The sequence below is a fragment of the Schistocerca nitens genome, chromosome 5 (genome assembly GCF_023898315.1).
Source record: "Schistocerca nitens isolate TAMUIC-IGC-003100 chromosome 5, iqSchNite1.1, whole genome shotgun sequence".
In the NCBI taxonomy this organism is placed as follows: Eukaryota; Metazoa; Arthropoda; class Insecta; order Orthoptera; family Acrididae; genus Schistocerca; species Schistocerca nitens.
Window position 1 is genome coordinate 848,386,480 of NC_064618.1, and position 14,095 is coordinate 848,400,574.

General features: G+C 38.5%; 1 protein-coding gene across 1 annotated transcript in view; it reads right to left on the reverse strand.

The window, feature by feature from the left end:
• LOC126259316 (titin homolog) overlaps positions 1 to 14,095 on the reverse strand; it is a 951,541-nt gene that overhangs the window by 31,877 nt on the left and 905,569 nt on the right. The window contains exons 44-45 of the mRNA XM_049955994.1: positions 8,212 to 11,733; positions 6,505 to 7,810 (exon numbers count right to left, since the gene is read on the reverse strand). Of these exons, the coding sequence (XP_049811951.1) occupies positions 6,505 to 7,810; positions 8,212 to 11,733 (4,828 nt within the window). The remainder of the gene's footprint in view (positions 1 to 6,504; positions 7,811 to 8,211; positions 11,734 to 14,095) is intronic.

Sequence of the window (14,095 nt, forward strand, 5' to 3'; positions counted from 1 at the left end):
AATCCAGAGGAAGAAGCAGACAGAATTTGGAGACTTCAAGGCCTTTATGTAATACTGGTTGGCTTTCATTGGTGAGGATTCCAGCAGCTTTTCAGGAATAGGTTGTCAGGCTGAGATTTTCTAAGGATAGATATGTTCTTTTGAATTAATGTGGGTTGCTGGAGAAGCTATCCACCAGAAATCAAATGCAGCTGTAGGAAGTGGAAATGAATATAATGACATTGAGAATGATAACTGGGGTAAACACTGTAAGAAATGGAGATAAACTTAAGAAGTAACAACTGGAAGTGAAAATGTAAAATACAAAATTGAAATCCAACACAGGAAACATAAGAATAAAAATGTGAAATGACTACACATAAATCTGTGAAAAACTATTTGAGAGATTGGGAAACAAAATATTTATTGAGCACAAACAAAAGTACACATAGAGATGAACAGTTTCCCTCACCAGACACTGATCCTGGCTATGTGCAGATAAAATGATCTAACAAGTGAAAATATTCCACCAAAAAATCCAAAACATTCCAGAAATCACAAATGTTTGGCGACAAACAATTGCAGGAGGTGGGACTCAAAGCAGTGAGCCACGAATTGCCAGCCAACATTACACAATGGTGGATGATTTGAACTGTGTCTCCTTGGTCGTAAAACAAATTTTGGAGTGGACTATAGCTTCTTGGATCTGGATCTAGTCAGAGGTCTTTCATATGGTGGTGCTGGTAAATCCCGAGATTGTGGATGTGTTGTCATATCATCATGCTTGCTGCAATGTTCTGATTTAATTGCTTCTGCCAAGGCACTGCAATCATCAGCACATGTTCACATTTCTTTTATAAGAAACCCTTCCTGTTGCTAAGCATATAACATGAAAAGGACATGGAATGTGTCTCTGTTCTTTGTCTTTCTAATGTACAGTCATCGTCCTCAACTTCAAACACAATGTCTCACAAGCAACACTGGATTTAGCACATGCCAAAGGAGTGCTTTAACATTTTTTTCTGATAGCCTGACCTTCTGCACAGGTGTAAATATATACAGTAGATGAACTAGACTGTAAGTCATGTCCCTTATCCCAGATATTAAACATCCACTTGCATGCTAGTTGTCTTGCTTCTTCATTTCGATGATGAGCTGTTTGCTGTTTTCTTGCTCCTCATTCCAGGAGAATTTGGTACCTCCTGGCAGCAGTTCTTGTAGTGCCCATTCCTTGCAAATAAAATCCTTTATGAACTGTGCATAGTAGGAGTACATTCCAAGAAAACCTCTCACATTAAATATGCTGAGAAGTTGGAAAACTTGTTATGGCTCTTACTTTTTCTGTATCAAGTTCTTACTGTTTCCAGATCATGGCAGAATATTTCCATTAACTAGTTGTTCAAGGTTTTTATTTTTTTGGTAATGAAGAGGCACATTTTCAGATATATGGAAATATTTCAACACAATTGTCAAGTGGCTTAGATGCTCTCCAAATGTCTTAGAGAAAGAGATGTTGTCCAGATAGCAAAGGTACATCATCCATATAAAATGTTGAAGCAGGTTGTCCATAAAGTGTTCAAATGTGGCCGGAGTGTTGCACAGAGCAAACAGCATTACTTTGAACCCATAAAAGCCATCAGGTGTTATGAAAGCAGTCTTTTCTAGGTCACCCTCATCACTCTCAATCTGCATATCCATAGTGGAAGATGACTTCACGTCATTGAAGTAGTTCAAGTTATCACCAATTTGTGCCAATGAGTAGACATCATGTGTGGTTATTTAGTTCAGCCATTGGTAATCAACGAAGAAACACCATGTGCTATCTTTCTCCATCACGAGGACCATAGAGTAGGACCAAAGAATCTCTGACAGCTGAATGATGTTGTGTTGCAGCGTCTTCTTTCTGAATGATCTGTTGCTTAGTTGGCGATACTGTTTAGGGTTGCACCTTTATTCCAAGTCAGTATTTGCCAAAAAAATTGATGCAGAATGACCAACACTCACAGAAGTTGTTCGTCTGTCAAGCTAAGACTTATTGGCAGCTACAGTATATCCTTGCTTTAACATTCCCAGAATTAATGTTTTCCCACTGTATACAACATTTTTTATCGGTCCCGTCGTATTTCCTATGCCCACAATGTTAATTTCCACCCAATTTTGCATCAACATATTTATAATTTTCCCATGATTTATGCATTACAAAAAAATGATGCTGACACGATGTTGGCCATCAAGTAGTGTTTACAAATATTACATGGTTAAGTTTCTTGACACCAGGCCACTCCACTCACAGATTTGAACCAGTAAACATGTAAAAGTTGGAACAATTTGTGCCATATCTCTGGCCGCTGCCAAGATCTACTTGGTGTGGTGGCTGATTGGAGAAACTGCTGTAGGATCATTCAAATGAAGATATCATGACCAATCACAACCATTTCCAAACTGCCTCTACTGTGCAAACGCAGTTTTTCGATGTGATCATCGTGACACCTTTGTCAAACCATATTTAGCACGTTTTAGTGTATAGCCACTTGGAGCGCTAGTTGACATCGTCATTCACTTTGCATTGCTCAAATGTTTTTAGTGCCAGTTAAAAATTTTCTTTATGCTGAGCAAAACATGTTTCGAGAATTTATTCTTGTTGTCAATTGCAGTATTTACGTATGTATTTTTTGTGATGTTACACAAACAAACACTGTGAGTGATAGTTTATGTGTGTGTGTGTGTGTGTGTGTGTGTGTGTGTGGTACCAATAATTTGAAGCCTTCAGTACGATTATATGAAAGTAGGAATGCGCTGCTTTTTGTGGACACCACATCTTAAATGAAGAACAAATGGCGCATCAAATTCACTGGTACAAAGAAATATTAAAAGAATCAATGGTGGCACATCATCCTAAGCAAATAAAATAGTAAATGTGATAAAACTGTAATTTATTGCTGCAATGTTCCAACAAAATTACAAAATCATACATAGTGTTTCAAGATGAGTAAGCACCTATCTCTGTTCGAAAATTCTGATACACAAAAGGAGAATTTCAGCACAGAAAACCTTGGTGCAATCTCAATACCACTCCATTGGACACTGCCACGGGTGAAGAAAGGAGGTAATTTTTTACAGATGAAGATCTCCTACTAGTGTATAATTATTGCTATTCCCTATTTTGAGGAGAGCTTTGGAATAAATGCTTTAATTAATAGTGTGAAAGAGTGAAGCAGGGCACTCAGTGTAGTGGAAATCATTTCCACAAACAAAATAAATCACTAGAGTTGTAAAGCATGCCTAGCAACCTTTGTGACAGATAAGATATTTTCCACACCTTTACCAGTTACCCTTCAGAAGTACACAGGTCATACTAATAAACAAACCTATTTGAACACAAAATTCCTAAAAACTTACACCAATAATCTCTTGCACAATTTCCTCTCGTTACTTCCTAATAACTCAAGTCTAAGTTTCCCAGTTCCAACAAGGCCATGAACAGCTGAATCAATTACTCTGTCAAGTCTACGACTTTCTCAAGTCCAGAAAAGATCACTCCTAACCAATATCCTCCACAAACTAACCAGATCTGCCTAGGTCTACCTTGTGACATCTTCTTTACTTTCAAAATATCTTCTCAAACATCATGACATCCCCCGAGTACCATTCCTATCTGAAAGATCCTACCCTTGCAGCCACTCTCATTGTACAACCTGTTCTATATGCCTGCTTAATACTATTTACTGCAGCCCTCCACAGGAAATTCATACATCAAAGCCACTCAAAAAACTACACCATTCATTTACCAGCTAACAAGGCTTCATTTCTTGCCTTTGTACCTGGTGACAATGACAATCAAACTGGCAGAAATATAGGAAAAAAATAATACGGTTAAATTTTCAATCAATGATGATATTTTCAGAGATAAAGCTCAAACATGATAAGGACAGGAAAGAAAATTGACAATGACTTTTCGAAACAACCTCTCAGCTATTTTAAACTCCACTTCTCCACAACAGCTTAAGTGTTTTGTCAACTTGCTTGGTGAAGAAATTATACAAGTAACCTGGAGAGACTGGATAGAACATGTTAACAAAAATAATCAACGGTCATCTTGGGGACATCAAGCACAATGTTGCTCAGTCTACTCTACAGTGTGACTCAAGAGATTTTAAAGTCTGCTATATCTGGAGTTAACTTGGATTATCTCACCAAGTGCCAGGTTTTTTGAGCTCTAGATGCGAGAATCAACTCTCCAAGACGTCCTCTCAACCCATCACCATCCTGTACCCAGCATAAGTTTTTACTTACGACCTTGAAAGACATGAAACAAAGAGAGTGGTTGAGGAGATACTATGACAGCAATGTAGCCTATTCCCCATGTTATTCAAAGAGAAATTATGAAAAGTAATTAAAGTTCAGATGGAAGAAATAAAAATTTAAAGGTTAACCAATGGCACTATAATTCTGCCATAGATACTAAAGTTGAAAAGTATGGACAGTGTCTTGAAAACAGGTTGTAGCTGAACATAAATAAATGTAAAACAAAGGTAATGGAATGTAGCTGAATTAAATCAAGTGCTGCTGGGGGATTTAGAGTAGAAAATGTGATACTGAAAGAAGTAGATTAGTTATGCAGTTTGCACAGAAAAGTAATTGACAACAGCAGAAGAACAGACTTTAAGACTACATAAAATGTAGACTGGCAATAGCTACAAGCAGATCTGAACTTCTTGAATCAGTTAAGGTAGAGGGAGGTGTCAGTGATCATAAGGCTGTGATAGCAACTATGCTTACAGGTTTTACAAGGAATGTGAAGAAAGGTAGGAAGATATTTTTGCTTAGCTACAGTGACAAGATACAAATTGCATTAAATATTCAGTGATGAGGATGAAGATTTTGAGTGTAAATGGAAAAGAATTCAAAAGCATTGTTCAGTCTGTTTGCTGGCCACAAGTCTTGTGTTCCATAGACTCAGATATTGAATTCACGGAGCCTGTATCCATTTGGTGGAGATATGCCACAATCGACACTAACCACTGTTTGCATCAGGTTGAGGTGGCCAATTTGCTAACAGTTTGTGAGCCATACAATAACCAGCAACACAAGATGAAGCCCTGTAGAAACCACAGAAATACCAAAGATAGAAGCAGGATCAATACATAGCAACAAAAATAAACAATATTTGAAGATATATAATGTAACTCTTCCCATTTCCTAAAAGTCACCAGTTCTTTTCCTTCATCCCTCTTCCTTCCCCTTCAATTCTTTCACCAGAATAAGGAGCCACTGGTTCCTAAAGCTTGCAGATTTCAATATACTTTTAAATGTGTGTTCCCCTGCTGCCACAGGGTCATTACAGTTACAATATACCTGTTGCAAGAGAAAGGCTTGATACAAACTGGATGTCGGCCACTTGTAAGGCTGGGCCTATGCACTTTACGGCTTCTCTATGCATTCTGGGCAACTGTTGCATGGATTAGCTGGTATATTCTTCATTTCCATACTCTCCTGTCCTACTCTGCTCAGGCAGAACACAGTTTTATGATAACTTATACTGGTGGTCACATAGAGACTGGCAGAACAAAACAAGCGGTTCCAGAGATAAATTACGGCAAGTACAGAGCATCGTAAAGTTGTCTTCAGCATATACAAGAATCCAGGGAGCAATCCAGATCACAAACATGAATGAGGAAGGTAAAAACTTTACTACCAAATGGCGTATAACCAAAGGATTCATTGACTAACGGGAAACTGGCTAATATTAGACAGGCTGCGGTATTTAGTGTCCAAGACTGGTGCCACCTTATGTGCTTGCCGTGCCTCACATGGGTGCAAGCCACTGCTTTCACTGGGGCCCAACTATCTGTTGTGTTCTCCCTATCGTTCCTCAGCCTGAGTGGGGAATCTGAATCACTCTCAGATAATAAACATGTTTGACATTAAAGAAAATAAAATTAAAAACAGAGACTAATATTTCTTGTGCTCAGCTGTATGACAAGCAACAGAGACATTGTAAGATTTGAAGAAAAGTTGACACGTCTGCATGTAGGAACTTACTCTAACATGTAGTGGTACATGCTTGTGAATGCATACATGCGTGCCCACATACCCACATACACAGGCACTCCCAGCCACTCACCCAGTCCCCCCTCCCCAGCCCCAGACACAAACATACACACCTACCTTTTAATGACAAGCCAATTGCATGTTTTAATTGATACAGATGAAAATTGTAACATAAGGAGAAAATTGCATATCACATATTTAAATTGTCATCAATAAGTGAATGTAGACAATAAATACAGTAAAGGGTGTAGCAGAATTTAATTACTTACCATATGGCCCATAACAAATTATGGCATTAACTAATGTTGTGGTACATATACACTTGAAATAATTAACTACAACAATAAGAATAGTAAAGAACAAATGATCTGAGTGATCATTAAGAGAAACTTCAAATTACCAACAGCTAAAGTATTAGATACATGGTGAAGTGCTGTTCACATAAAAGATATTGCTGATTTTTGTAAAACTTACTGGTAGCAGTGCTTGGGCTAATAAAGCCATATTCCGGTGGTTCTCCTGGCTTGATGCCAAGATCCTGGAGGCTGGTTGCCCTCTTCACAGTTGTAGTAGATGGTGGAGTTACACTAAATCTTTTTTTCATTTCTTCCACTCTCCTTAATCTTCTTTGCTCTGTTTCAAACTGAAGTTTTTGTGCACTAGTTTTTGACTGTCTTTCCAGTGTTGAGCATGGAGACTCAGATGGTGATGGAATATATGGCTGCTGAGTGTCAAATTCCATTGGTGTTGGAACTTGAGTCAACGATTTACCCGGGACACTCACAGATCGTGTCACTTGTGGAGGCCTAACCCTACGATACTTTGGTTCATCGGTATCACTGTTTGCTGGTGTCCATTTTGGTTTAATGCGTCCCTCGTAGTCACTTTCATAATCACTTTCACGAAATTCACCAGGAAAAAACTTTTTAGGTTTAGGGGGAGGAGGAGCACTGCTACGCCTAGGCCTTTCTGGATCTGGCCTGAAAGGGAAAGGTTCTAATTTAGGTTCAGGCTTTTTTCTGTCATCTTCACCAAATTTTATCACTCTTGTGGTTTGTTGCAAGCTCATAACACGCCGGCTGGTCTCTGTCTCTTCAGCAAAGTTCATAACCTTGGAAGTTTCAGTCTGCGTTGCATTCTGGAAGATTGACTTACTCACTTTTTGCCCAGTTCTGGGTGGTGGAATGTAACCTATCTCAGGAGGGGACCCCGGTTCCAGTACAACACGTTCAGTAGTTTTTACAGCAGGTGTTGCAGTAATCACTTCCATTGGCGCCACAGTTTTGGGTGTCACAGGTTTTGGTTTAAATATCACTTGAACTTTTTCTGATGACTTAGAAGTTTTGTCAGATTTGATAGATTGATTTAGTTTTTCTATAGGCTCAAATTTTGGTCTTGGTGGTCCCCCAGTTTGTGGAGGGTTATCAAATTCAGTTGGCGGTGTCGGTGTACGTCCACCTGCAGAGGCACGAGAGCTGGCACGTGGGGTTAGTATAGGTCTGACAGGACGATACGTGGGTTCTTCGGCATCAGAATCAGCTGGACGCCACTTAGCAGGGATTCTACCCTCATAGTCACTCTCGTAATCACTTTCACGGAGTTCACCCTTAACAAACTTTGAAGGACTTGGAGGTGGAGGAGCTTTTGGAACTCGCTTTGACACAGTACGAGGAGCCTCTGGTTCGAAAGGAAAAGGTTCCAAACTTGAATCTCTGTCATCTCTGGATGCTTGTTGAAGCCCAGTTGGCAGCTCTTTCGTGACCACTGTAGATGATATTTCCTGTAAATAGGATAGAATTTTAGATCACCTCTATCTCCAGGGTAAAAACGTATTAGTTTTAAAAATTGATTGAAAGTAGTACCTATCATGTTAAAACTGTCTACTAAATTATGATCAGATACACACTAACTTATTTAGTTAAAAAAACAATTCAAAAACATGTATCTACATTAGGCAAAATACGGAGGCAGCATACAGTGCAAGTCCTGCAATAAATCCAGAATGTTAATAAACAAAAATGTAGAGCATACATATTATCAACTACCTCTAGTAAAGTAAGTGTGATTACATTCAACAAAAACTAACACAATGCTTCTACAAAACATGCTTACTAGAATAAATTGTTTTAGTGGTGTTATTAAGGATGTGAACATGGGTGTTATATTAAACACACATCACACCTTATCTTGCTTGGAAGATGTATCTGTTGTTGTTTTCTTCTCAGCCTTATGCTCTGAATGTCTGTGATGGGCTCTTACAGAAGAATGATGTCTTAGATGACTTGGTTTTTCTGAAGAGAGAAGTTTTTGTTGTTGCAACAGTTGTTTGTTCTGAACTGATATTTTCTCTGTTATTAAAGTTGTTTGCGAAATACTTGTTTTACTGAATTCTTCCTGTTTCATACTACTGGACTTTTGAGAAATTTGATTCAACTGTCTTGGCTCATCTGTGTCAGCCATGTACCCACTCTCTCTGAATTCTGTGCGTATCATTTTAGTTTTTGATTTTGGGGAGTCAGGTTTTTGTTCAGGTTTCTTGGAATCAACAGTAGGTTTCATTTCTTGGTGTTCTGGAGGAGGAACTGCTTGAACAAAGACTGGTGGGGACCCTTGTCTCAGAGGTGGAGGGGAAATCTTTCTTGTTTCTGCAGAAAAAATTTTACTTTGTTTCTCAATTTTAGTTTCAATTTTTGATTCTGTTTTGCTAACACTTTCTATTTTCGTGTCCCTGATAACTTTTACATCAGGTCTAGGTGGTCCTTGAAATTGTGGTGGTTTATCAAATTTTGATGGAGGAGGTGGTTCAGGTTCAGTTGACTTTGGTCTCTTTGGGAGCGATGAGATCACTGGTGGCTTGACCCTACGATATTGAATATCCTCTGTGTCACTCTCGTATGGGCGCCATTTTGGGGGAATGTGTGTAGACTCAAAATCACTCTCATAATCACTTCCTCCAAATTCACCTTTCACAAATTTAGAAGGTTTTGGTGGTGGTGGAAGCTTTTGTTTTGGTTTTGGCGCATCAGGTTTAAATGGAAATGGTTCAAGATCTGGAAACCTCTCAAACGTTTTAGACTCAGCAGTAAATTTACATTTGTCTGTAGACAATATAGAAATTTTTGAAGTATCTGGTTGTGTATCTACTTTTTGTTTTGGATGTAACTGTGGAGGGAGTGATCTTTCTTTCTGAGGAGGAGGTGGAATTGTTCTCACAGCACCAGCAAGATGTCTAGTAGGCTCTTTTTCTAGATCTTTTTCCAAATCCTTTTCAATTGTTTCTACATATGACTGTCTTCTTTCCAGTGGAGGTGGACGGGCAAATCCAATTTCAGGTGGAGGTCCAGGTTCGAGTAATGGTTCAACAGCAGTGTCATGCATCGATGTTGGTCTTGATACTTCTTTGTTTGGTACAGATTTTCTTTTAGGAGGAGCTTTCATTTCAAAATCTTCTTTGAAACCAGGGGGCCAAGTTTTTTTTACTTCAGATGGTTTCAGAATGTTTTCTTCAACTACTGGTGGGGATGGTTCCTTCTGTGTTTTAGTATCAGATTGTAACCCAGTTGCATATTTAGTCACTTCTTCTTTCTGTTCTGATTTAACATCAATTTTTGTGACATCTCTTACATGAGTTTCACTTTTATCCATAGCTGATGAGTGGTGAACCTTTGTCTCAGCAATATAATGTTTCACATAGTCTGGTGTTTGAACTGGCTGAAATGCACTTTTGGTGTAAATATCCTTGGTTGTTTTAACTATATCTTCTGTAGGTTGTTGTTTGGCTGGTGCTGTCATAACAGGTCGTTTTGAACTTATAATTTTGCACTCACTTGATTCTGTTTTTTGAGTTTTTGTCTCCACTTTTTCAGAAACCATAGTAGTTTGTGGAGGAGGCCATTGCTTCTCAGTACTACATTTCGAAACCCAAGGAATTATAGGTTTTTCCTCTGTGGTTGGTGGTGGAGGCCATGACTTTTTTAGAGCTGCATCAGGATGTTTGTGGGCCCATAATTTGTCCATTGCTAATCCTTCCATTGATGGTTTGGGCGAGGTGGCTCTTTCAGCCAGATGAGGTCCAGCTGAGGATGGTCTGATAATAATAGTGTCAGGCTCTGGTTGTTTATGTGGTGTCCACAACTTCTCCATGGCAATTCCTTCTGCTGATGGTTTTGGGCTCACAGGCCTTGCAGTTGGTAGGATATTTTCTGTTATTAATGATGATATCTTCTGTGTACTTTCAGAACTCGAAATTTTAGTAAGGGAAGATTCATATTTTGGAACAGAAGACAAGTGGGCAGATGGCAAAACCTCAGACTGTGGGAGCTCTGATGTTTTTCTCGATATCCATGGTGAAATAGTAACATGAGGTTGTGAACTGGGTATTTCCTTCTTTGGCTCCTGCTTTCTGGATGGCTGAGATGAATCCACAAGACCTGGCTTGACAACTTTTTTCTGAACACAGACCTCTTCCTGAACTTCCTTCATAGTAGATTTCTTCTGGTCGCTAGTAATCTTTTCATGTTCAGCTGGTGGCCATGAAGGTGCAGGCTTTGTGGCTTGAATTTCTTGTTCTTTCCTCTCACTCTCTTTACTTGGGGTTGGGAATATTTTTACACCACCTGCTGGGATCTCTACATCAGAAAGGATTCTGTGGCCTTCTTCCAACTTCCTTACTCTTGTTGTCACATCTTCTTTGGCTTTTTTAGATGTCTCTGTCTTCGGGATGTATCCTATTTCAGGTGGTGGCTCAGGTATTAGATCAAAACTATCAGATGATGTAATATGTTTCACAGAAAATGTAGAGCTTACCATTTTCTCCGACTGAAATTGGGATTTTTTTAGTGACTCGTATGTTGATGTTGGCAGTTCTATATGCTGAATCTGACTTTCTGTGAACTTCTGCTTATCAGTCACTTCCTTAATTGGAACAGAATAGGCCTCCTCTTTCTTCTCTAAGTCAGAAAATGATTTTACTGCATCCTTTACAGTACCCCTTGTTGGTAGTTCATCCTCTTTTGCTGGCTGTTTTGGTTTTATAGGCTGTTCTTCATTGTCCTTCAGTTTGGCAACAAAAAAGTCAAATGCACTTTTCTTGCTTATAGGAGCATCTTCTATGCCTGTTTCTTCTGTTTTCTTCTCAGTCAAAGCAGTTTCAGTCACACTTACAGATTTTTCTATCTCGGTTGAAGAAACAGTTGTCTCAGTTCCCATAAATTTTTCTGATTCAGGCTTTTTTGTTGACTGAGGTTGCACAGGCTCCTCAGTGACTTTTTCAAGGGTGGACTTTGGCTTATCCTCAGCACAAGCAAAGGCACCCCCTTTCTTTTCTGGGATAGTTGCAGGAGGAACACGTGATTTTTCTTCAAGAGTAATGGGCACTGTATACTCATGAGTGGTTCCAGGTACATGTTGATCTGATTTTCCATCTACTACTGTGACAGAAATAGGGGTTTCTACAGGTGCAGTAGTTGTTTTTGTTTCCTCCAAGGAAACTTTCTGAAACGATGGTGAAGATGAACGATCAATTTTTACAGAAACATGTTTTTCACTCATTTTATGCTCTGTTAATGACAGAGATTCTGAAACAAAAGACTGTGTCCCTGGCACTAAGCCAGAAGATGTATCAACTAGTCTCTTTATTTGCTGGACTGGAGTTACATTCTCTGATATGACTTTGCTTGTGGAAGACTGCAGATGTGTCTGCTTCTAATTCAGTAAAAATAAAAAAAAGAAAGAAAAAACAGACATGATTAGATAACAATGTTCATATTTAATAAAAACATGTAAATTTATATACATCTGAATGTGAAAAATAACAAGTGGCATACTGCTTTTTTTCAGTTTATCAGTATTGTGCTTTCAAACGTTGTAAATGTATTTTAATTCACTTGAGAACTTGGAAGTCATGAATTTCATTTTGGTTTATTTACATAATCACTATATATTTTGAGCTCTGATGACACATCTTCAGGTGCAGCACAAGTAACTTATAAAGCTTTAAAATAACTAAGACAAAGCTGTCTATAAAAAATAAGATTTTAGGAGCATAATTTGGACTTGTCTTTCCAAATATTTCTGTCCATCTGACTTCAGAATTCTAGACACACCCGCACAAACAGCACATTGTCAACAGTGTTTTTGGTCTTTGTTAACATAGCAATGGCCTTATCATAATATAGTTATGACTCACGGTTCATCTGAACATTTATCATTTCTTTCAATGGGTCAATGAATGAAGAGGCATGGCTTAAAGGATATTAGTCTCTTAATATTACATATAAATTTCTTACCTATCTTCAGCAGATAATTTGGCAGCATTAGCAGACAATGAGATGACAACAATTAAACAGACAGAGGCTCTTAAGGCATGTGCTGAAAGAGTTGGACTACAAATATCCTTCCAAAAAACCAACTGCATCTGCTCAAAACATCCTAACCAAAAAGTGATCACAAATTATGGACAAATCGAGACAGTTCCATACTACAGGTATTTACTCAAAATCCTTGAACCTACAGAAGGAGAGAAAGAGGCGCAGCAACTTTGGATGCAAAACCTTCGAAGAGCTTAACGTAAAATCCGTGAGAAAAAATGTACGCCCATAAACAGAAAAATCAGGGACTATAACACAGTTATCAAGCCTGAAGTCTTTTACACTAGCAAAATGCTTAAACTCCACAGAAATGGTGCTCTGGCAGATATCCTAAAAGAAGAATGTCAAGTTCTATGAAAGAGACTTGGTCCCAACAGAACAAGATGGATACAATCTGCAATCCAAAAAATAATCTATAAATTTTTGAATTTCATGACAGAATCGGAAAAAGAAATATTTAGATTTTATGAGCATATCCACAGACTACCAGTAACAATGCTCACTCACAAAATTATGACATGCACAGAACAACTTGGAACCATGCCTTGGAACCAGCAGGTCAAACGTTATTTAGAAAAGGCTCATATCAGTCCACCAAACATTTTCAATAAAATCCTTTACAAACAAAAAATTAGTACATGGAAAGTACTGCCAGAGTATGAAGTCACCACCAAATCAGGGATAAAGTGGACTGAAGAAAGAAAAAGTATCTATATCTACGTAGAAACTCCGCAAGCCACCATATGGTGCATTGCACTACTACTCATTTCCTTTCCTGTTCCGCTTGCAAATAGAGCGAGGGAGAAACGACTGTCTGTATGCCTCCATATGAACACTAATTCCTCGAATCTTATCTTCATGGTCCTTACACGCAATGTATGTTGGCAGCAGTAGAATCGTTTGGCACTCAGCTTCAAATGCCAGTTCTCTAAGTTTTCTCAATAGTGTTTCTTGAAAAGAATGTCACCTTCCCTCCAAGGGTTCTCATTTGAGTTCCTGAAGCATCTCCGTAACACTTGCATGTTGTTTGAATCCACCGATAACAAATCTACAGCCCATTCTGAATTGCTTCAAAGTCTTTCTTCAATCTGACCTGCTACAGATCCCAGTCAAGAATATGTTGCACCAGAATCCTATATGCTGTCTCCTTTACAGGTGAACCACTCTTTCCTAAAATTCTCCCAATAAATTCAAGTTTACCATTCACCTTCTCAGCCACAGTTCTCACATGCTCATTACATTGACAATAGCAGTCCTGTCACACTTCCCTGGGGCACTCCTGAGGATACCTTTGTCTCTTATGAATAATCGCTGTCAAGGACAACATACTGGATTCTATTACTTAAAAATCTTCGAGCCACTCACATATCCGTGAACTTATTTCCATGGAGAACACATGAGAACTACTTGGATACTCTGAAGGTTGAAACATAATAGTTTCACATGAACTGATAGGTCCAACTGCACCTAATTGCAATAATAATAACACATGGATATAATGTATCATATTTAAACAGAAACAATCTAAAAACTTCTTTCATCTGTATACATTGCAGCAAAAAATTATTTGCTGATATGAGAACATCATCATTGGTGTTTGTTACTATTATAATTGTCTGTTTGTACAACATTACTTGTAATTGCAGCCCGGATTTGAAGATTTTAACCTTACAGACCTCAAAAAGGGTTAAATTGTA